This window comes from Chrysemys picta, chromosome 12 (assembly GCF_011386835.1).
Source record: "Chrysemys picta bellii isolate R12L10 chromosome 12, ASM1138683v2, whole genome shotgun sequence".
NCBI lineage: Eukaryota > Metazoa > Chordata > Testudines > Emydidae > Chrysemys > Chrysemys picta.
In genome coordinates, this window is record NC_088802.1 from 39,328,309 (window position 1) to 39,352,964 (window position 24,656).

At 45.5% G+C, this 24,656-nt stretch overlaps 1 protein-coding gene across 2 annotated transcripts; it reads left to right on the top strand.

Moving 5' to 3' along the window:
* The first annotated feature begins 277 nt into the window (after nucleotides 1-277).
* Nucleotides 278-23,467, top strand: CD7 (CD7 molecule). Of its 2 annotated transcripts, none has more exons than XM_065563385.1 (4): nucleotides 278-525; nucleotides 16,529-16,867; nucleotides 19,852-19,961; nucleotides 21,032-23,467. In XM_065563385.1, the coding sequence occupies exons 2-4, from the start codon at nucleotides 16,555-16,557 to the stop codon at nucleotides 21,146-21,148; spliced, it is 540 nt and encodes a 179-aa protein (XP_065419457.1). In that variant the 5' UTR covers nucleotides 278-525; nucleotides 16,529-16,554; the 3' UTR covers nucleotides 21,149-23,467. The 2 variants fall into 2 exon arrangements, with proteins under 2 accessions (XP_065419457.1, XP_005297632.2); XM_005297575.4 differs by lacking the exon at nucleotides 278-525 and adding an exon at nucleotides 12,668-12,936.
* The last annotated feature ends 1,189 nt before the right edge of the window (nucleotides 23,468-24,656 follow it).

Genomic DNA, 24,656 nt, shown 5'->3' on the forward strand with positions numbered 1-24,656 from the left:
TCATTGGAAAATGTGGCCTGATAATTTGAGCAGAGTTCTTTCCCTCCCTGAAACACTGATGCTTTAAGGCCGTATTTTCCCCAGTTTTGACGGAATCAAAGCTTTGCATGACTAGCCCTTTAGGATGGGCTAATATGGCAGCTAGATGTATGTAGCATTGTATCCCCCGATTAACCTGCAGCCATCAGGACAGAAGTGCAGTGCACCATCACAAAGACTTTATGACCTTGTAGCGGGGTGGTCACCTGCTCCTGCCCTGAGGGGTTTAAAGACAGCCCTGGGAGAGGGCAGGTGCAGGGGAAAGCAGCCGCAGCTGGGCCACGCCCCAATCAGGCCTCAGATGGCCCTTATAAGAGGGCAGTAGGCAAGGAGCAGTCAGTCTCTCTCTGGCTGTAGAGGGAGATGGGCCTGGCTGCTTGGAAGTTGAACAGGGTACCGGAGTGGAGCAGGGCTGGGGAAAGGCAGAGGAGCTGGGGAGCTCCAGCCTGGAAAGCCCCAGGCTGTGGCCTAGCCTTAGGCCAACAGGTACTGGGGGTTGCAGAGGGCAGCCCAGGGATAGGCAAAGGCAGCAGGTCCAAACCCAACCTTGCCAGTGATGAGTAGGCTGATACTGCAGTCTGCCCCAGAGCACGGGGGCTAGATGATGACTGGCAGTAACCTTCTACTGAGGCGAGGTGGGGATAGTGGGTGGGGGTTTGCTGGGGAGGGGAGGCCCTGAGAGAAAGGGGTTCCTGCCAAGTGGCAGCACCCCAGATAACGGGGCACCGGGTCTGGGAGGGACATGGGGGGGCCAAGTGGCAGCGGGACGCTGGCCTGCAGAGGGTGCTCCAGGCTGGAAATTGAACTAATTCCCAGAGATGGCCAGCAGGAGGCATTGCAGCAGTGAGTAATGCACCACTACAGACCTCCAGGCCAGTTTATGTTGTCTCACAGTCACACACACATGCCTGGCCGTTACCCTTTCACCGGGAATGTATTTATTCTTTCCTTATATGCTGTGAGGATTTCAGTGCAGGGTTATAGTACGAGGGGGCTCCCATGCACCTTCACTCCTCAGCCCAGGCTCACCCTCTGAGTTCAGCTTGCTTCCTGTTCCTCCCACTTACAGCCTCCCAATTACATTGTTAGCCCAGTGAATAGCACCCAGGGGCTCATAATCCCCCAACACAAAGTGTCTAATTGGCTTCAATTAATCCTGCGCTCTTCCCAGTGCTGCAGCAAACTCAGTGACCAGGGTGCTATTAGTAGTATCCTGTCACACCTCCTCTGGCTGAGTTTTAAACCAGTTATTAGGCCCAGGACCTAACTTCTTCAGGGCAGGAAGCTGCAGATACAAAATTCCATCCAAATCTATGCAAACAGCTGGCAATCCCATGACCCGGTATCCATTGGGTTCATCTCAGGAATCTGTTAACCAAAGAAGTGGAACCTCTTGTCATTGCTATGCTGATTCATTCTTTCTGTTAATTAAGGCCAAAGTTGTATCTGCAATTATACTGTATTTTATGTACATAGAATGTCATGTGTATAGAGCCAAAGGTAATGCAGACCAAAGTCTGACACTGTCCTTTCAAATTCTGGAGCATCAAACCCGTAATGGCAATTCCAGTCGGCTCTTTTTGAATCTTTCAGTTGGTCTATGTTGGTTTCTAGTGCTGGGCCAGACACCAGTAGCCCAATAATGAAACTATTGCTCTGTGCCAATCATATGAGTATTGTTCTGTGCCAAAACTTTTTTGCCAGCAGAATCAGTAGAAACCAGATAAAAATTTTCTAATGGAATTTCCATTAGTGACATTTTAAAAATGTGAACCAAAGTTATTCTTTTTTCACTCAAGTTGCCACAGGAGCTTGTGTTCCAGAATTAGCTCTAGCCATTGACATTTTTTTACTTCATGGCATCACTAATTACTTGTGGCACATGCATCCGAAGAAGTGGGTATTCACCCACGAAAGCTCATGCTCCTATAGGTCTGTTAGTCTATAAGGTGCCACAGGACTCTTTGCTGCTTTTACAGATCCAGACTAACACGGCTACCCCTTTGATACTAATTACTTGTGGTTTATTTCTGTAAGAAATCATTTTGAATTAATTTTGCAGTAATAGTGATAAGAATATTATATATTTTTTTCCATAAGGTTTTGAACTTTCATATGGCTGGAAAGGGCACATTGGCTGGTGGGTTAGGTCTCAAATGTTCCCATCCTGACAGTTACGTATTTACTAAAGCCATGACAGTGTTTTCTTTATGTCCAACACAGAGGTTAACACTGTGTGAGATCAGGGCTCAGATTCCTGCCTGGGTGTTGGCGTGTTGTCTCCACTGGGTGCTCACACACCTGCACAACGTTATTAGTTTTTCCCGAGGTGCGGGGGAGCTGCACCAAATGAAGCCTCAATCCTGCACTTTACCCATATAGGCAGACTGCAGCGCCTGTGGAAAGCCCAGCTGATATTAATGGGCTCCACGTGGACACAATGAGATCACAGTGCAGGATTGGGACCTGTGAGATGAGCATGTTGAATCTGATGCACTCTGAGCCAGAAATGACCCATTACTCTTGATGGTGGGGGGCAATTTAGAGGTTAGGGGGCAGGTGACCACCCCATGTGTTGCCTCTGGCCCCTTTTCTACTCCCTCTGCACCATCCACACCTGCTCCAAGCCAGCACCAACTTGCCCCCACTCCCCTCACAGCTACTTCCCACTTACTTTTCCCATTGCTTCCCCGCTGCGGGCACGGCCCAGGCCAGAGAGGGCTGTGGACACCTACTTCCAAGCAGGTAACTGCTGCTGTCGGCGAGGAAGGGACAGGCTGCTAGCCCATGATTGTTTATGGAGGAGTCTTGATTTCCCTTCACCTGTATCTCACATAGCAGGGAGCTGAGGTGATATGTGTGGGGGAGGGGAGTATCATGTGGGGTCATGTGCTCTTCCCCCTCCCCCCAGATTTCTGCCAGGGTGGGAGTAGGGCTGAGCGTGGCTGAGGGGGGCATGCCTGAGCAAGGTACCTAGCACTCATGCTGAGCCTTGCTAGGAAGTGCCCATATCAAGGAAGAGAGATGGGGCTGACAGTCCACCTATATGCAGCTATAGCTATGCAAGACACCTACAGTAGGAGACAATGGACTATTTTTTAGTTCCTCAGAGCTTGCTATTCATACCAGAAACAAGGGCAATAATCAAAGGACATCTGCTAATAGGTCTCCCCTGTATGATGTTCAACACCCTCAACTCCCCTGGTGATGAGCAGAAGCCTGTAGCACCAAGGCCATAATGTGCAACTTCCAAAGTATAGAAAGTTTTGAACTAAACTACTTGGCTCTGTGCCCCTTTAACCAATCCTGTAAATAACTGTAATCAAAACACAAATGCAAGTTGCTTTGTTTTATAATGCAATGGATCAATGTCTTCTGCTAAAATGAGAATTGCTGGCTGTGGTGTCATTTTAGCACCCAATCTACTCAATGATAAGAAAGATTTTCACATAAACATTAAATCAACTCACTGGCAAGTGGGAAATTATTTCTCAATGTTTTTAGTCTCTGGATTCTTTCTGTCTGCTGACTGAAGAGAAGGTTTTAACCAAACAGGATTTTGAAGTCACCTTTTTGATTTCTGTCTTAATTATTATTGTTGCAACGAAGACTAAAAATTGTTTTAAAATGGTTTAAAAATTGTTTTTTATAGGTTTCAGGAGTCTTTTGGGGCAGGTACATAGAAAACTGCCAAACCACCTTCTCAAATATAGCCTAGCTCACCGTATACCTATCACTGTGAATCACAAAGCTGCAGGGGCTTCAAAGGCAGCTGTGGTGTGAAAAGCATCTGTGAAAATGACAGCTCAGTCTTTATAGAACTGCAAAGATCACAAGGACCATCCTGTCTAAAGTGCTGCTCCTCTAGGCAGTTCTGGGTTGCTCTCCAGCCTCTGTCCAGTCTAGCTTTAAATTACTCAGGACATTGATTTCTCCAACTCAGGAGACTATTAGACCTTATTGTAAGGAATGTTTTCCCTTTGCTCAGCTTCATCCCAGTATTCCTTGCTGTACCAGCTTGGATCACCCTAAACAATTCACCCCCCTTCTTCATACAGTCACACTTCTACCTTTACATAGCTAGACTGAAAGAAAGCTTATGCTCTCTACCTACCTACCTATATGTTTTCACTTGTTTGAATCTTGTATCATAAATTCCATATTTCCGACCTAGACTAGCTCCAAGTAAACCAAGATTTTCCTTTCTGTCACCTCTGCTAGTTCAGCCTGCAGTCTAGAGTAATCCTGCTTCATACATAACGAGACGGGAATTGGCTCTGAGCCAGGAATTGCACCAAGTGGAACAGAGCACAGTTTGATCTCCTGCAGCAGTACTGGCTCTGCAGAGCAGACAATAGTAAGGTCTAGTACACCTAGCAGACATAGGAAACAACAACCCGTGAATGTAGTTTCACTTTCTGACCACAGTACCTTTGAAATATTGATTTAATGCCCTGAAGCATAAGCTAAGATGGGATGTTTAGGGCAGGATTAGGGTGACCAGATGTCTGGATTTTATAGGGACAGTCCTGATTTTTGGGCCTGTTTTTTATATAGGCTCCTATTACTCCCCACCCCCGTCCCGATTTTTCACACTTGCTGTCTGGTCACCCTAGGCAGGATAAAAAAGACAAAGGCTAAATTCAGAGTGCTAGGTTGAACGTATCTGGCAAAATGGTGGCTGTCATGGAGCACACCCGTGTGCTCTATCACTTGAGTCCAGAGAGAAGAACTGCATGACGCTCTGTCAGTGTTCAACAGCTCTGTCTAGGCAGAGATGATAGGAGGCTTAGTCATGGAGAAAAGGGATGAGCTAAGGCCATGGCCACATTCCACATGTGCAGAAGAACTCTGCCCAATGCAAGCATCATTTCTGTAGGCTAGGAGCCGTAATAAGCCTATAGTCACGGATGGAGATGGGAGAGTGAGTCAGGTCAGCAATGAGCACAGAGTGTGCGGATACCTCAGTGTCTCAGACTCTTGCTGCGTAACCAAAGCGGCTGGAGCTGGCTCTACCTGTGGGTCCAGCAAACCATCTGACAGAATACAGAGACCACATGTGGAATTTTCAGCCCCACATGCAGCAACGTGTTCACATCCTCGCCTACATGTGACAAGAGCCCAGAGTCCTGGCAAAATTGTCTGCTAGGATTTAGGAGGATGGTGTGATGGGTTCCCCTCAGTGTGCTAATTGGAACTGGGGTAGCACTGAGCCCGCCTGACCCACCAGCCTGGTATCCCTTTACAGTGTACTGCTGTGACAGGCTCTCAAGCCCCCCTCCAACACACATACAGGTAGGGACACACCCAGCTACATCTTCACACAGCTGCTGAGATCAGCTCTGCATGGGAAGACTCAGCTAAAAAACTGCCCAGTTACTCAAGAGCACACCCCCCTTTGAAGGGTAAATCCAAAATTATACCATCTTGCACTGCACAGGGAACTGTACAGTGTAAACTCATGAAATTCGCCCCCTCCCTCAATGTGGAGGAAGATACGCAACAGCTTTCTGCCCCCAGTTAGGATTTCCACACACTAGTTTTAGACTAAACAAAAACAAGTTTATTAACTACAAAAGGTAGTTTTTAAATGATTATAAGGGACAGCAAACAGATCAAAGCAGATTATCTAGCAAATAAACAAAAAATGCAAACTGAGCTTAACCTATTAGATAGGTAAAATATGAATTAGCAAAGTTTCACCCTGAGTGATAAATAGGCTGGCAGATTCTTCAGGCACAAGCTGCCTTGGCTTTGCATCTTGGCTTTCCCAGGTTTTCATACACAGACTAGCAATCTCTTAGTCTGGGACCATCACCTCCCACAGTTCAATTCTTGTTCCTCAGATGTTTCCAGGTGTGTTGTTGTAGGGAGAGTGAGGTAACATCATGCTGTCATTTCCTCCTTTTATATCTTCTTCCCACTTGCTGGAAAGCTCTTTTGTTGTGACATGGGTCAAACAGTTCCCATTGTGTAGTGCTATCTCTGAGAGGTTTCTATTGTACACTGTTCCTGGGGTAATCCTTGTGCTTGTGTGCATTTTCTCAATAAGCCATTAACATTGTTTGGCCTTTTTACTGTTGTGCCTGAAAGGCTGCTTGTGAGTGTTTTCAACCTCACATCATGTTTCAGTCACACATACATAGCCAAACTTTATAACTTCACATACGATGATAGCACATACAATCCAATGAGATAGTAATGTCTAGCAGATCAAGACTTTTAGAATGATGCCTTACAAGGCATACTTTGTACAAAACATATCCTAATTACATGACAGTGGTGAATATGGGGGTACCAGGGTGTCACAGAGGGATACACCTCTGTCACCCATACCCACTTTGGGGGTGAAATTCCCCATGTGGAGGACAAGTATGAGGTCTATGCACCCTTAAGTCTTCAAAAGAGGTCTTCAATGGGATTTAAGTGGGGCAGAGGCCTAGGCTGGCCATCAGCACTGGGGGATTTCACACCTTCTGAACATAAGCTAGTATTTTCATAAAGGCCAAGGTACCCAGCTCCTCTTGAATTTCAGAGGAAGCACCAGCCCCACCCCCTCCCGAAAATGCAAGCCACAGAGCAGGTGAGCATTTGGCCCACAGGTTAATTTAAAAAATGAGAAGGTGCCAAAAGGACCCTTCCTCTTCCACATAGCCAGGAATAAAGGCGAGATGAGATGAGTGCCACAGTCACTTTTGAAAATGGGACTTAGCTTTTGTCCCACTCAGCACTGCAAGTTGTAAGGGATTTAGAAGGCTAAATACCTTTAAAAATCTGGGCTGACATGCACAAGAGATAGGATTAGGATTCACCCCAACCTTGATCAACTTTTTTGTCCATTTCTGAACCTTTTCCAGTGGGGTGACCAGAACTGGACACAGTACTGAAGGCATGAGCATCATGGATATATATGGTGGCATTATGGAATTTTCTCTCTCTTTCCTAATAGTTCCTAACATACTGTTAACCTTTTTGACTGCTGTTGTGCATTGAAAAGAAGTTTTCAGCAAACTATCCATGGTGACTCCAAGATCTCTTTCTTGGGTGATAACAGCTAACTCAGACCCAACATTGTGTTCATATAGTTGGGATTATTTTTCCCTGTGCATCACTTTTCACTTATCAATGTTGAATTATGTGTATTATTTCAGGCACACTTAAATCTACTCCTCTACTCTGATTACTGATTTTCTGAAATATTGCTCTGCCCAGTGTTCAAAGAGAGGAAAGCGTAGCTTGTGATGAAATTGCGTCATATGCCACATTTACCATTAATTAAAGACTTGTTTAATCCACCACATGGTCTTCTGCCCTCACGGTGTCCGCTGTGGATAAATTAACTGGGTGAGGGATTTACAGTAGAGTACACATGGTGAATTTCATGGTCCGCAGAGAAAGTGACAAATAATTATCTTGTCTTAGACCCCACTCAACGTCAACCTGGGTTTGATTGACTGCGAAAAAATGGAGGCTTCTGAACTGGTTTCATACCAGACATGGAATCGGTGCTGCAGCAGAATTTCATTAGCATTTTAGAGACAGTCCACTATGAGAGTGTGAGCAGCCACAAACCATGACACATATTGTTGAGGATGAAAAATGACTCAACTTGCTGGAGGTCTTTGTGCTTTGAATGTCATTGATAAGACCACTGCGGCTTAGCGTGACCAAATTGCATATGCCAAATATATAAACACTGAATTTCAACTGCCATTTTGTTGCCCAGACATTCAATTTTTGTGAAATCCCTTTCTAACTCCTCACAGTCCTCTTTGGACTTACAAAATTATTCAAGCTAGTTATCATCTGAAAATTTTGCCACTTCACTGTTCAACCCATTTTCCAGATCTTTAATGAATATGCTAAACAGCATGGGGTCCCAGTACAGATTCTTGAGGGACCCCACTGTTCACCTCTCTCCATTGTGAAAAAAATGACCATTTATTCCTACCCTTTGTTTCCTGCCTGGCAACCAATTATTGATCCATGAGAGGACCTTCCCTCTTTGGCCATGGCTACTTAGTTTCCTTAAGACCCTTGATGCGGGACCATGTCAAAGGCTTTCTGAAAATCCAAGTACACTATATTGCCTGGCTTGCCCTTATCACTTGCTTGTTGACTACATCAGAGGATTTGGCGAAGCATGACTTCCCTTTACAAAAACTATATTGATTCTTCCCCAACAAATTGTGTTCATCTATGTGTCTGATAATTCTGTCCCTGGTATTACTATAATTTCTACCAATTTGCCAGTACTAAAATTAGACTTACCAGCCTGTAATTGCCAGAATATTCCCCAGAGCCCTTTTCAAAAAATCAGCATTAAATTAGCTACCTTCCAGTCACCTGGTTCAGACGCTGATTTCAGTGATAGGTCGCATACCAGTTAGTTGTTCTGCAATTTCATATTTGATTTCCTTCAGAACTCTCAGATGAACACGATCTGGTCCTGGTGACTTACTACTGTTTAACTTATTGATTTGCTCTAAATCCTCTTCTACTGACACATCCATTTGTGTACATCAGTATTTCAGATTTGTTACCCACATCAGAGCTATTCCTGTGGTTATCTCCCCCTCATCCTCTGCAGTAAAGGCCCATACAAATTATGAATTTAGCTTTTCTGTGATGGCTTTTGAGTGCCCTTTGAATACCTTTATCATCTAGTGGGCCTCCTACCTGTTTGGCAGGCTTCCCCCTTCTGATATACATACAATTTTTACTGTTAGTTTTTGCATCTATAACGAGTTGCTTCTCAAATGCTTTCTTGGCCTGCCTTATTGCACTTTTCCAGTTTACTTGCCAGAGTCTTGCCCTAACCCTTCCTATTTTCCTCATTAGGATTTGACTTCCACATTTAGAGGATGTCTTTTTGCCTCTAATGGCCTCCATTACAGCTATGGTGGCTTTCTTTTGGTCCTCCAACTGTCTTTTTTGATTTGAAGTATACATTTAGTCTGAGCCTCTATTATGGTGTTTTAAGTAGTCTGCATGCGCTTGCATGCATTTTACCCTTGTGAATGCTCTTTTTAATTTCCCTCTAACTAGTGTCCTCATTCTTATCTAGGTCCCATTTTTAATATTAAATGTTACTGTGATTTTTTTTATTGTTTTTTTTTAATATTTCCCCCCCCCTACAGTATGTTGCATTTAATTAGATTATGGTCCCTATTACCAAGTTGCTCAGCTAAAGTTACCTCCTGGATCAGATCCTGTGCCTCACTTAGAACTAAATCAAGAATTGCCTAGCTGCTCCAAGAAGCAGTCATTTGTAGCGTCTAGAAATTTTATCTCTGCATCACATCCAGAGGTGACATGTTCCCAATCACTATGGGGATAGTTGAAATCACCCATTATTATTACACTGTCTGCTTTTGTAGCCTCTCTACCCTTCCTTAGCATTTCACTATAACCATCCTAATCCTGAGCTGGATAGTATATTTCTGTTGTATTTTATTATTCAAGTATGGCATTTCTAGCCATAGTGATTCAGTGGTATAGTTGTATTCATTTAAGATTTTCACTTTATTTGATGCTCTGCTTTTTTTTCCAAACATATAGTGCCACTTACTCAACCAACGTGACCTACTCTAAGTATCAGTCCTATATATTTTTTACCCTGGTATTACCATGCCCCATTGATTATCTTCATTCCACCAAGTTTCCATGATACAATTATATCAATGTCCTCATTTAATGCCAGGCACTCTAGTTCACCCATCTTAGTATTTAGACTTCTAGTTTTTGGAAGTAAGCCCTTGTACGTTTTGTCAATATTTAGTTGTTTGCCTTCATGTGGTATATTTAAATGGGACTTTTTTATGTTGACTGTTCCTCAGTAGCTAGCTCCTACCTGTACTTTATCAACTTCTTTCCTTTCCTCTACACAAGGATATAGAGTCTCACCTTTAATAAATTCTTCCCTACGGGATATCTCCACCCAAACTATGTACTCTTCTGCACTTGTTGGCTTTCCTCCAACCGTTTAGTTAAAAGAATTATCCTCTACAGCCTTTTAAATTTTACATGCCAGCAATCTGGTTCCATTTTGGTTTGGGGGGAGCACATCCTTCCTGTATAGGCTACTCCTTCTCCAAAAGGTTCCCCAGTTCCTAATAAACCTAAATCCTTCCTCCCTAAACCATCATCTCATCCACAGATTGAGACCCCCTCAGTTCTGCCTGTCTGTCTGGCCCTGCACATGGAACTGGAAGCATTTCAGAGAATGCTACCATGGAAGTCCTGGACTTCAATCTCTCCTCTAGCAGCCTAAATTTGGCATCCAGGATCTCAGTCCTACTTTTCTCTGTGTCACTGGTACCTACATGTACCATGACCATTGGTTCCTCCTCAGCACTACCTATAAGCCTATCCAGATGTCTCTGGAAGTCCACTCCTTCGCCCCCAGCAGGCAATTTACTACGTGGTTCTCCCAGTAGTTACAAACCCAACTATCTATATTTCTAATAATCAGATCCACCACTGCTATTGCCTGTCTCTTGCTAATTACTGGGGTCCCTGCCTGCTCCCCAGAGGGGTATCCTCAGTGCGAGAGGATATCATGAGATCATCTGGAAGGCGAGTCCCAACTATGGGATTGTTTCCCTCTGCTCCGGCTGGATGCTTTCCTGCCCCGAGACTTTCAAACTCCTTAACAGTGCAGGGGCTGTCAGACAGGAGGTGGCTTTGGTCTTTACTTAGCGCCAGATCTGCCTCTTGTCCATATCGATGAGTGCAGATTTATCTAGTGAAATGCTGATTTAATAAAAACACTTCCCTGTTTTATGACCTTGCCAGAACTCAGAGTTCCTGCATGTACAGTGTGCAAGGCACCCCTTCCGCCACGCCAGGCTTAGCGCACCCTCTTCTGGCAGGGACAGGGCCTTGGGTAAATGAGCTCCCTCTCCAGAGCATGTCTGCCTTCCCTCTTCAGGGTTTGTTTCTCAGAGCCTTCCCAGTAGGCCTCTGGGCAGGCCGGAGGAGTGCTCCTCTGCCAAACAAGGAGAACAAGTCTATAAAGCACCAAAACAAAAAGGGAATACCTTTCCCTGGCCCCCTCACTGGGGCAGGCCTTGTCCTGTCACTGGCCCCAGGGTGTCAGTCCTTCCCCTAAACAGGCACTGGGTTTTGGGTGTCTCCCCTATGGGGAGGAGCGCAGTCTCTCACGCTGGAGAAGCCTATCTCCCTGTTACCTCTAGCTTGCAGCAGTTTGTCTCTCCCCTCACTCTCACCAGGAGAGAGATTTTAACAGGTTTCAGGCAGCTCTTAATTGGACTCGGGTATCCCTAATTGACCTGAAGTTACCCCTTCCCAGTGTTGTGGAAAAACGACCACGCGTTGTGTTTGGATTAGAATTGCCTGAGGCCTTTTTATTTACATGCATGCACGGGGGGTACCAGTGAACTGGCAATCCCCCCGACTACAGATTTTTAAATAGCTGATATAGCATAAAACCACAACTAGATAATGCATACTTTCTTATTAACATTATTGCCATATTTAGAATATATTCCCCACAAAAGGGAATCAAGTATCAGAGGGGTAGCCGTGTTAGTCTGAATCTGTAAAAAGCAACAGAGGGTCCTGTGGCACCTTTGAGACTAACAGAAGTACTGGGAGCATAAGCTTTCGTGGGTAAGAACCTCACTTCTTCAGATGCAACCTCACTTCTCTTCTCCTTCACTTGCATCTGAAGAAGTGAGGTTCTTACCCACGAAAGCTTATGCTCCCAGTACTTCTGTTAGTCTCAAAGGTGCCACAGGACCCTCTGTTGCTTTTTACAAAAGGGAATGTAGCTTAGCAAGCTTTCCTGTTTTTTACAGTCTGCCCTTTTGCGGTTTTCAAGCTTTTCTGTTTTTTACAGTCTGCCCTTTTGTGGTTCCCAAGCTTCCCCCAAAACTGTTAATGAGCCATTATGAATCATAAGCCTTGTGATTATTGATAGTTCTGCTTTTGTACTTTTCCTTCATTTTGCCTCTAAGAACCCCTCTTCTCCAATAAACTTAACTAATGTTTAGGTCTGAACCAAAGTCCAGGCCTGAGCCAACTAAAGTTTAGGCCCTAGCAAAATTTTCCCCCACACCAGCTTGTCGGAAAAAGGGCCTTTAGCATTCTAGAACTAACATGCCTGTTTCCCCAGACCCTCCTGCAGCTGTCCGGCCTGACTTTGTCACAACAGCAATAGACATTGAAAAGGATGCAGAAGTGGAAATGAAAGTGCAGTGAACTATCTGACCTTGTACATTAGACGATGTGGGAATAAACTGAACTGGATTCAACCCTGGTGTAAGTGGGCGCAAACCCACTGAAGTTAGTGGAGCCTCACCTATTCCAGCGAGGTGGAGCGTGGCCCTCCAATGGCACAAACCTGCAAGGCTCTGAGCACTCCTGTGCAGTGTGGGGGACCTAGGGGGACCAAATGTCCCGATTTTATAGGGACAGTCCCAATTTTTGGGTCTTTTTCTTATATAGGCTCCTATTACCCCCACCCCCCACCCCCGTCCCGATTTTTCACACTTGCTGTCTGGTCACCCTAGGGGGACCTGTGCTCTGGCTAATTTCAGTGGGAGTCAAGAGAGCTCAGTGCATGGCCAAACTGAGCCCTACAAACACCGATGGCTTGGGGTTTCTTCCCCCCAGCCAGCACTTTTTAAAAACAGGCAGTGGTGTTGATGCTACTCTGTTTGTTAGTGATGTGGTTAACAGCCAGTTAACTAGCTTAGCGTCACAGGAGAAACAGCTCATCAAACTCTGCCTTTCTTCACTTGACGTTGGGTGGGATTTTACACAGTAGCACAGAAATCTAGCTCCAAAGGTTTGTGAAAATGCCCTGGACACCTGTTCTTCCAGCTGCGTTTTTGCTCTTCCTGCTTTTCCAGGGTACCCCAGCCCAGAAAGGTATGTAGTGAAGATTCAAGCTTTAACTTTGTTTTGGAATATCGTAGCTCCAGTGGCTCAGTCTGTTAAATCCAAATTTGGCTTGGGGTCCTTCTAAGCTGGGCAAGTGACCTGCTGTTCACAATGGCTGGGGAGTAACAACGGGTCCCCTAGAATTCCTTTCAACTAGTATTGAAGATGATTTAGCTACAAGTGTAGATAGAGCCACACCTTTTTCATCACTCTTACAGAAAACTTATTATCCACGAAATTCCACCAGGTTTCCACGGTTATATATAGGTGCTAAGAAACCCTAGCCTAGCTTGTTATTTATTTGCACACACACCTAGTTGGTGCCTGCAATTGTGGTATTTGCGCATACATTTTTGCAAGGCCTTTATGTTATGGAAAGCAAGGTCATGATGTTCTTTACCAAACTTGCTTGGAGAAGGACTTTATAACGTTGTTATTACCTGCAAATGTACTCTCTGGGTGTTAATAGATGTTATTATCAACCGCTGACTGGGGAGAGGTGGGTTGGTTTAAAAGGAAACAAAAGTTTCAGAAGTTTTCTGAAATTTTCTGAGACTGAATTTGGTATTTCCCGGCCCATTTCAACTATCGTAGGATTGTTTTGTGTGTCATAGTAGTTTTTAGACAAAAGAAAATACACTTCAGGTGATATATTTCAGCCAGCAACCGCAAGGATAAAACCCCAACAATGTCTAACAGAGATTTCTTGGAACCTTTTTAACTCTTCAGACCATTTGTTACAGTAGGACTCATACAACTAAAAATAATTTTTGTACAAATGATTTATTACTTTAAGTTCAGTTGCTTTTCTTCCCCTGCGGTATCTCTGTCTGTGCATAAAGAGGGAATATGTGATAGTGTGGGGGTGCTGCGAGATGAAGTATTTCTTACGGAGAGTTTGGAATAACTCAGTCACCCACATACATTGGAGCCAAAGAATGAATTCTGCGAATCAGTCCAATCAAGTGGCTATAGTATAAGAACTTTGTAGCACACACATTTTGTCAGTGCCACTTATTTTGCTTGTATCTTTGTAGTTCCCCCTCAACTTTCGCCCTTTGAAACATATTTGTATTATGGAAATAATGAAACCACTGGTATGGGTTGAGGAGTGTCATCCACAAGTGCAGAATATAGATTTCCACTGGTGGTGTTCTGATTAGAATTTGGGCCACTTTGCTTAATGATGAAATGCATCCTAGAATACGCGAGGAGCTGACTGAAGAGATATCTGAGCCATTAGCAATTATCTTTGAAAAGTCATGGAAGACGGGAGACATTCCAGAAGACTGGAAAAGGGCAAATATAGTGCCCATCTATAAAAAGGGAAATAAGGACAACCCGGTGTGATGGGGCAAGGCCAGATGGCTACAGTAAAGTAGTGAGGAACAGGTATGTTAGCCCCAGGCTAAACAAATCCCTGGTACCATGGTAACCAAATGGCAGTTGCTCCAGGTTAATCAAGACACCTGGGGCCAATTAAGATCCTTCTAGAAGGCAGTGGAGATAGCTAGATTGATTGGGAGACCTGAAGCCAATCAATGACTGGCTGGAACTAGTTAAAAGCCTCCCAGTTAGTCAGTGAGGTGTGGGTGCCAGGAGCTATAGGAGGGTGCTGGGCTGGGCTGGCCTGGCCTGGCGGTAATTGTGAAGAAGATATTGAGTGAGGGGCTGCTGTAAGGCAGTGGCCCAGGGAATTGTACATGTCCTATTTCCAAAAAGTCAGCTTCCTTAGTTGCTAATTTTAGGGTCCCTGGGCTGGAGCCTGGAGTAGAGGGTGGGCCTGGGCCCCCCCTTCCCTTCCCTGATTAATCACTGATACTGGGAGACAACAGAGACTGTGCAAGGGAGGGTTGTTTCTCCTCACCTCCCTGGCTGGTTTATGATGAAAAGCCTGATAGCTTTCTTTGACAGGGTAATAAGCCTTGTGGATGGGGGAGGGAGGAAGTGGTTGATGTGGTATATCTTGACTTTAGTAAGGCTTTTGATACTGTCTTGCATGACCTTCTCATAAACAAACTAGGGAAATACTGATTATTTTTTATTGTTTTCTGAATGCCATCAGGATACTTAGTACTGTTCAAATGTAGTGGAGCACACACTCCGTGTTCCCAAGTGTTTGTTTATAATCTATGTTACTGATCTGAATCTTGCAGTACACAGTTCCTGTGGATTACTTTTGGATGTTTTATTATTATGGTGTGAAAGTCACTGGCAGCACATAAAACCCAAGCATTTAGCTGGAGTACCTGGAGGTGAAATCTACACCCCAATACAGGACCAAGGCCCTGGGCAGCTATCACAGCTCCTCCATTGCAGCTGCTACTTCAGTCCATTGCATGGAATAGTAGGTCGTCTGGACTTGTGTAAAGTCAGATCCGTGGCCCTCACCTGCCCAGTGGCAGCTCCCAACAAAACAGGAGGGGAAGCAGACCAGTGAGCAACCCCTGAAGATACTGGATGGGAGACATAAAGCCACTGGATCTCCCCTTGGAAGATAACTAAGATAAAGATGGAAGCCTGGGCCTGCTGATGGACAGGGGGGAAGTCTTGTGAGGAGAATGAGCAAATTTGTAGGGAAAGGCAGGATACGTCTGGATACACATTCACACATTCTGATTCCAAATGACCAGGTTCACCCCAGAGTGAGAGGTCTGAGCTGGTTTCAGGAACCCAGCAAAGGCAATGGAGATAAGCTTCCAAGATGGTCAGCGGAAGGGAAATGGCTTTTAAAAGAGACTTATTTGTTCACCTCTCACTTTTAGATAGGGTGTAAGGGTACACCTTACCCGGCTATCCTCCAGGTGCAGCCCTGCCTCAGTTTCCTCTCTGTGGGGTGGAATCTGTTGTAATCGCTCACAAAATGACTCAAGTTCTAACTCAAAGCTTCCCCTCTTGGGCCTTGGTTTATCACTGTATAAAATATATCCCAACAGAAGACCCCATCCACCCACACCTCCTCAGGATACCACAGCTTTCCTCTGGGCTTGTAGATAGTCCTTCGCCCTTCCTAGACTACAGGATCTTCCATGGGAAGCTCCAGAGCCCAATCCATAGGGTGTGCAGATAACCCTCTTCTTCTCGTGTCAGGGTTCATAAGTCCCACCCCTAGCTGTCAGGTTCCAGACAGCTATTGCCCCTCCTCAGGCTCTTGCTTGGAGAGGCCTAAAAATCAAGGCTGTTCCCCTTCAGGTTTCCCAGTGGGCAGACTCCCAAACACTCCCTGTCCCCGCCAGGTCTCTTTTTAAACTACGACAATGGTTTGGCCTTTTATATCCTGCTTCGTCTCCCATCAAGCCTTGCCCTCAGGCCTGCAAATCTAATAGTGCCTGAACTACAAGTCCCAGAATTCCCTTGATATAGCTCTGGAACTGTGAACAGTGGTGGATGGTGCCCGCCCTTGGAGGGCCAGCACGCTCTGTTACAAAGAGTATGGCAAAGACACTTGGCTCTGGAGCAGAGGGGTGTTTTGTAATTGGAAGAGCTTGCTAGGGCAAGGCCACCCTCCCTCTAGTCTCAAACAGTTCCCAGTCAGCCACATGGTAATAACATGTTTTCCTTTCCTCCTCTCTGCACGCAGATGTTACACAGGAGCCAGCTATTCTCATGGTTAATGAAGGAGAGTCGGTCAACATAACCTGCTCCGTTACTACCAAGGGGATGCTAGTAGGGATGTATTTGAAAAAAGAAGTTGTAAATGCCATGGAAGTGCTATACATCACAAATAATGGTCATAACCGTACCATAGACTTTCGCTACAAAGACCGCATCGAGATCTCCATTCTCCAGACAGATGTGAGGATAACGCTGCACCAGTTGCAGAAAAATGACACTGGTTTATATGTCTGTAGAGGGAGTGTTCTAGAAAATTACGAGCCCAATTGTGTGTCGAGCCAAGGCACCATATTGATGGTGAAAGGTATTGTATGTTTTTCTATTTTTTTTTAAGTGTAAATCAAATGGGTGTTTATTTTCAGTTGAAAGGGCTGAGGAAGTGTAGAACATTAACTGAATGGTTATGTGTTTCAGTATATTAGCACAGCCAAGGATGAGTTTATGGAGGGAAGGAATCTTCTTAAAGTTATGTGGTTTTTCCTATATACAAACCATAACTTTTTGATCTGAAGACAACAAGAAAGAACAAAAGTAAAGTCCACATGTGAGAGTCCAGTGTGTGTCTCATCTGTAACAGGCTGCAGCAAGTCTGAAGATGAAATGGTTGCTCTTTCTGCATTGAACAGATTTCTTTGACATGTAAACAGGCAATACACAGGAAACAAAGGCATCATAGTTTTATAGCTCCAGACACCACAGTTATTCCCTCCCAAATTTGCTCTTCAGCCTTAAAATTTAAATGTAACCCCCATTGCCTTCCCAGGTTACTTGGGACTAAGCAACTCTCTCCTGTGGTCTGGGTGCCTATGGTCATTAAGGATAATGGAAATCCTGGGGGTCCCAGCTGAGGTGGAGAATTAGGTGGGAATCTTCTAGTCCCCCATCTGTAGTAGTCCTCTTAGGTCTATGAATACTTATAGTTTGCAGTGCCTCCATCTGGACAGGCACTGTATACACCTGTGGATCTCAAACTTTTATACTGGTGACCCCTTTCACGTAGCAAGCCTCTGAGTGTGACCCCCCCCCTTATAAATTAAAAACACTTTTAAATATATTTAACACCATTATAAATGCTGGAGAAAAAGCAGGGTTTGGGGTGGAGACTGACACCTCGCAATCCCCCATGTAGTAACCTTGTAACCCCCCTGAGGGGTCCCAACCCCCAGTTTGAGAGCCCCTGATATACACCTGTGGGTGTAGCTAGGTCACCTCCAGGAACAAAAATGTAAATAATGGCAATAAACACAATTCTACTTAAAACTTATCCTAACAACACACACTAGAACATGCAACAGACTGTGATAGGTTAAGTTGTTATATCTATGCCACGTTAGTAGGGGCTGCTGCCATCGCTGAGCTAATGGCTGCAACTTTCAACAGCAAGTTGCAACAGAAACTTAACCAACACTCATGTGGCATTATAACCAGATCCACCCCAGCCCTGAGCGCACACTCTGCCTTAAGCTTATATAGTCCTGGGCTCTCTCTTGTGTAGGTGCTGAATGAGCAGGAGTTCAGGCCAGCACTTTGTAAGGACCGCAAAGCAGTCCAGGTGAACCAAGGAGTGAGGCAGTTTTGTATTGTGACCAGCTTAGGTTGCACAGTACTAGCCGGCAGTACTGGTTGTTATATTAGAGCGCAATAGCCCAGGCGTAACTTGCTCTTTCCTCAATTGTCTGTAAGCCAAATTCAGACCTGCTGCATCACTGAGGCTAGGTCTACACTACGGGGGAGGGGGGGTCGACCTAAGATACGCAACTTCAGCGACGTGAATAGCATAGCTGAAGTTACCTATTTTAGGTCGACTTACCTGGCTGTGAGGACGGCGGCGAGTCGACCGCTGCCGCTCCGCCGTCGACTCCGCTTCCGCTTCTTGCCGCGGTGGATTTCTGGAATCGACAGCAGAGCAATCAGGGATCGATTTTATCGCATCTTCACTAGACGCGATAAGTCGATCCCCAATAGATCGATTGCTACCCGCCGATCCGGCGGGTAGTGAAGACGTGCCCTGAGTTTCCAGCTTCTGCTCCCAATGCCTAGCTGTGGAGACGGAGCCCATGAGCGAGGACTCAGTGAGCGCTAACAAGTTGTCAGCTGCAGTTTAGTCTTAACCCTGCTTGTGTGTCTTCAACCCCGGCAAGAACAACAGGTCTCGGTTACGGTGTCTCCTGGGCCCAGACCCAGCCACTGCCCTCTGCAGCAGTCCAGTCCCAGAGGTGGCCCACTACTGCATCATGGACCTTGCAGTCCTTCAAAGCCAACACATACGCAGAGCTCTGTCTAATCAGGGGAGCTCTGAAAGGATTCAGAGGCGTCTCAGATAGGTGTGCCTACATAAAATATTAAGTCTAAAGCGTTTGTGAGGAATCTGTCCCTTTTGGGAGTTGTATCAAGGACTCTCAGATTCCAGTGCTGCAACTTTGCCTCTTGCACAAAGCTAAAATATCACCTGTTTGTCAGTAATAATGCTAAAATAAAAAATTATGGAGATATACCTATTTCATAGAACTAGAAGGGACCCTGAAATGTCATCAAGTCCGGCCCCCTGCCTTCACTAGCAGGACCAAGTACTGATTTTGCCCCAGATCCCTAAGTGGCCCCCTCAAGGATTGAGCTCACAACGCTGGGTTTAGCAGGCTAATGCTCCAACCACTGAACTATCCCTCCCCACAGTTAATTTCTTGCCACCACTAGGACAAGACAAATACAGCAGCAGATACTCATACTATGGGTAAATATTGGGTCTCAAGTCCCACATCCTCCCTTGGGACATATAAGGAACAGAGGAGTTTGAAACCTATGACCTTCAACTGTAGTTTTAAGGGAAAGTGATGTAACAGTTCTTCCCGGTGGCAGAGTCACCCTTACATTCCTTTATACTATATCCTGGTGACACCACATTTTCTTAAAAAGCAAGATGGATAACGTCGTTCCCACTGGTAACATTCACCCAGGATGCTGCTCCCGACGCCAAGATTGCCCAACAGAACAGGGAAGTCTGGTTACCTCTTTTCAAAGACCTACATGACATAGAGGACACCTCCCCTCGATCAACTTATTCCCACAGTCTCGCGCTGGTTTTCTATTGATATACTGCTTCTGTTCTGCCCTTTCAGCTTCCACTTAAACACATGGAACCACCTGCTCTGTTCCACAAAGGATGATAATTCCCACAACCATTTTTGCAGTACCAGACAGTACAAAGCACTACTCTCCCCTGCAGAGCGACATAACATGTTCCTCACATGAAATCATAATTCTGCTTCTCCTCTGATAAATCACCCACAGAAATGGAGCAGGCAGAGTGCCACGTGGCTTCCTGGATGCCCTATGTTCTGTCCTTCATGGCTTTGATCTTGGTTTCTGCGCTGGGATACCTCATTCTGTCTCACATAGATGTAAGTATGTCATTCGGCCACAGCCGCAAAGTTTTCCGCACTTCTGACCCTGCAGCTAGGAGTCATCCCCAAGCACAACCATGCCTGTTAAAGTACTGTGCACATAAAACATTGTGGAGCCATAAGACATGCATATGATAAACGTCTCTGACCATGTGCATCTTCTATTGTCCCTTTGTTCTTCCATCCCCACTGCTCCCATCCCGTTGTGTGCTGACATCCCCTGGTGTACAGCCCCAAGCTCATTTTCAGGCTCTATTATAATATAATAATAATTTCTTAGAGAGGAGGAGGAAAGCATGAGCCAGCCGCAAACCCCCCCCCCCCCCCCCGCAGCTTTGCCTATGGACCTTGATGTGGTAACTGCATTGAAGTCCCACCATTCTGCAGTTGCCCTTCTCACTGAAGAATGGCATCTCAACAAGCCCCCTGTTGGGATGGACGAGAGGGATGTCCCCTTCTTGCGGTGTTCTGGGGGAGATCAGGGACACCGCAAGTCATGAAGAAGCCCAGTGTCAGAGGGTAGCACAAGCATGTGTCCCTGTCATATCCTGACAATAAAGCTGCCTGAGATGGCTTGTGCAGAAAAGCCTCTTTGGAAATGGGCTGTGACTGACACACACACTCACCTCCCATGCCCTGCATGTTTATTTAGGAGAGTCATTTCAAACTGTAGAACAGGATTGGATGAAAGCCTTGCTCTGGGCCTCCTCCTAACGAGTTTACCAGGTACTGCAGTACAATGATGCCAGCGAGCCTCTCCTAAGGAAGCCATGTCTCCTCTTGCAATAATTACAAGACAATTGGCCAAAGTGGTTGCAGTCATTGATACTTTCAGCCCTCTAAAGAGCTGCTGGTGGAAGAGCCTGTATGAATTTTGGGGATTAACCCAGCCCTTTCTGCCTGTTACTCTATGTAGTCCCTTTGGGCTACGAGAAGGACTGTTTTGTTATCTCTGCTCGCAACTCCCTGCACACTGAGATGAGACCAGCTCCTTGGCAGGGGTTCTGCTCCAGCCCTAGACCTGAATGGCTGCCTGAGTGTTTGGTTTTTTGTTTGTTTTTTTGCAGATCAAGAAACACTGCCAAGAAGGAAAGGAAAAGCAAGCAAATATAGTGTACGAAGACATGTCCTACACCCTTAGGCTCAACAACTTGGCCACAGTCAACCCTTATAACAATTGTTAGCAAGCTCTTGCTAGCTGAGGCGGTGTGGACATCAGCAGCTCCTTCTCCACGTGCTTGAGCTAGAAAGGCTGACATCTGACAATCATTCCCTTTAGAGAAAAGAAAAAAATATCTGCCTTGTGTCCTGTGCAATATTTCTGCTTATTTCACTCAATTGTGAAGACCACTTTGCAGGGAGGGAAGGGGGGCAGGGAGGTTACTTTCAGAAAATGTAGAGAAATGAGTGCATCCCTGAATGTGTGAGTGTGTGTGCTGGGGAAGGCGGTGTTAGATACTGTGGTGTATAGTCGACTTGATGCAACACCTGCCCTTGTTCCTCCCGTTAGTGATGATCACCCTCCCCCCAGTGAAGCATGTGAGAGAAGTTGTATTGGGAGCACGGGGAGGCACTCAGGCCCAGATCCACAAAGGGACTTAGGCACCTCAACCCACACAGGCACCTCTAAGTCCCGGTTTAGGTGCTACTGAGATCCACAAAACCTAAACAAGCTCAGCGCCTTATTTTGCAGTAAAAGTTCCCTGGGCATCTAAGTTCCTCTGGGCAAGGGCGCACCTGTCTCCCTCTTGGTGTCTGGCCACCTAAGCCCCAGAGCAATCCAAGAACCAAGGGAAGAGGTACTCCTCCACCTATCTTGCCTATGGGGCCTGATCCAATAGGCACGCTCAGACCTTACCTATGGATTGGGGCCCATTGAAAATCTAGTTGGAGGAAAGTGGTGATGCTGCTGCTAGTGCCTATTTTATAATGTTCAGTCACTGACTATCCCACAGGAATGAAGTTGGACCTACAGTGTATATGACTGGTCTTGCTTTAGGGTAATAGCCAGATGGCTGGGATTCTTGCATTAAATTCAGGAAATGGTGAGGTTATCAGGCCCATGCCATCATGTCTTTGTGCGGAGACAGAAGCTGCTGTCCCTCTTTCTGGCTCTTTGTTTGTTTAATGTACGTTATTACACAACACAGCTCAGTAAACCCACCTCAGTGATGCTGCACTGTACAATGACTTTCAAAATACCCTGGAGGGTCAGCTAACCTGGGCCACAATCAGTAGCTAGACATCTGACCAGGGAGTGGATGAGCCTGGGCCAAAATCACTCTGAAATATTTACCTTTCTCTTGGTAACATGAGTTTGAAAACTCAGTGTGGTGAGTAAAAAACTACATTAGCTCTGTAATGGCTTATATATATCTGTTCATTGGTTAGCAGGGAAGGATTTAATCCTCTTTCTCTCTGGCTAGAGGGTAGACCACAGCTGTCTGCCCTGAGTGCAGGGAGATCCAGAGTTAGCCCAGCTGTGGTGAATTAATTAATTACCCCCAGCCCCAGCACAGTATAAAACAGGGGAAGTGGGCCTGATATTTGTTATTGGATTCAGGGTGTTTAGGAAGGAAGTTAGTGAAGGAAAAGGTTCTTTAAAGTTAAAATTTTGCATTTTATTTGACTGAGGGACACTGTCTTGTATTTGGTTTGCAAAGGGGACAAGATATTCTTTATCTTGGGGGTATACTTTGCCTTTGCCTACTTTGCATTATAAAGTTGTTCAAAGCGCACCAGTCCCCTTTCTCAGTTGGTACTGTGGGTGCTTAGCGCTTCTGAGAACTGGAAGTGAGGTGTCCCAACTTGAGCAGCCCCAATCAGGCTGCTTCTGCAAACCTTGGCTTGAGTATCTCTATGTTGTAACCACAGAATGATGCACAATAGTGTGTGTGTGTGTGTGTGTAAATCTCCTAGCTACTGAAGACAGAAGGTCCTTTTTCCCCCCCTTGTTGACAGGAAATATTGTGGTGAGTAATCTAGAAGGTGCTAAGCAAAGAGATTGTGAGATGTTAAGGAGGGGAGAGGGTACTGAGAGGGCTTTTGGTTCTGTAACACTCTGTAACTACAACAGAGTGGCTGATTGAATTAGTGTCTCATCAAAGATATTCCTGTTTTGTCACTTTTGCATGAGTAGCTTATTGAATATCCAGTATATTATTGCATGGCTGTAGTCAGCATGCTGTACTCACATATCTGCAATATTCATTTGTATGTGGGTTATGTTTCTGTCAGCTCAGATCCTGTAATCCTTGCCCAGGCAGAGCTCCTGTTGCATTCACTGGCAGTTTTCCCTGAGTAAGGACTACAGAACTGGGTCCATAATGTTTTACTGTGTAATTGTTGGAAAAATCCAAATCCATAGGTCAAACTTTACATGTGTATGAAATGCTAAATGCACATTTATGAAGAGGGCTTTGCACATTTCTTTTTGTATCCACATTTTTTTTTTCTTTTTTGTCTTTTCATGTTCTTTACAAATAAACATTATAAATACTGAAGGGACGCTGTCTTGTAATGTTTGGTTTTACTTTCGGGCTACTTTGGAGGTTTCCTGCAAAGCACAGCAAAATCTGTAGCAGACACTGCCTCTAACACTCAGTTCCCACTCAGCATGGGAAAATAGCGTCCAGTACATGTTTTTCAATTTAGAGTAAATTGGTGAAGAAACTTGGGGGGAGGATCTGCTCACCTTCTGAGTGCAGCTTTTACCTGCTTAAGCAAAAAATATCAAATATCAAGTTGATGAAGAGGGGAAGAAATACAATAGTCAACTACAATTTTGCATGACCTTTGAATAACCAGACTAAGAGGTTGCTTAGAACACTTTTCATTGTATTTTGCTGGATTCTGACTACCATAGATACAGTAACTCCTCACTTAAATTTGTCCCAGTTAACGTTATGTTGCTGATCAATTAGAGAACATGTTCATTTAAAGTTGCGCAATGCTCCCTTATAACATTGTTTGGCACTAGCCTGCTTTGTCTACTGCTTGCAGAAAGAGCAGCACGTTGGAGCTAGCCGATGGCGGGGGGGCTTGGAACCAGGGTGGACCAGAAGCCCCACTATTAGCTCCCCACTCCTGTAAGTTCCCTGTGCCACAGCCCCCAGCAGGCTATCAATTGCTGGGCAGTTCAGCTGCTCCTTCCCTCTGCCTTAGAGCTACTCCTGGGAGCATCCTGCCTGCTTGGGGGGAGGGATAGCTCAGTGGTTTGAGCATTGGCCTGCTAAACCCAGGGTTGTGAGTTCAATCCTTGAGGGGGCCACTTGGGGATCTGGGGCAAAATCAGTACTTGGTCCTGCTAGTGAAGGCAGGGGGCTGGACTCGATGACCTTTCAAGGTCCCTTCCAGTTCTAGGAGATAGGATATCTCCTTTCATTTCTGTGCGGGGGTGGAAAAGAGGGGTGCTAATGTCTGGCTCTCCCCCTGCTCCTGCCCCCCATCTCCATACAGCAGGACAGGGGCTCAGGAGGATGGAGGGAGTTTGCTGGCAGCAGCTGCTGCCTCAAACTTGCTGATCTGCTTAAAAAGGCAGTGTACTTAGAGTGGGGTCAGCATACTTAAAGGGGCAATGCACATCTCTCTCTCTGTCTCTCTTTCTCTGCCATGCTGTCTTCCCTCCCTCCATTCATGCTGCCTTGTAGAATGTGAGGCTACATTAACAACCATGTTTTAACCCTTGAAGGC

What these genes read in the sequence shown, in the direction of transcription:
- CD7 (XM_005297575.4), top strand. Translation starts at nt 12,864, where the DNA reads ATGCCCTGGACACCTGTTCTTCCAGCTGCGTTTTTGCTCTTCCTGCTT. An exon ending in GGGTACCCCAGCCCAGAAAG is followed by an intron (nt 12,937 to 16,528) that starts GTATGTAGTGAA and finishes CTCTGCACGCAG; the next exon opens with ATGTTACACAGGAGCCAGCT. An exon ending in TCATTCTGTCTCACATAGAT is followed by an intron (nt 19,962 to 21,031) that starts GTAAGTATGTCA and finishes GTTTTTTTGCAG; the next exon opens with ATCAAGAAACACTGCCAAGA.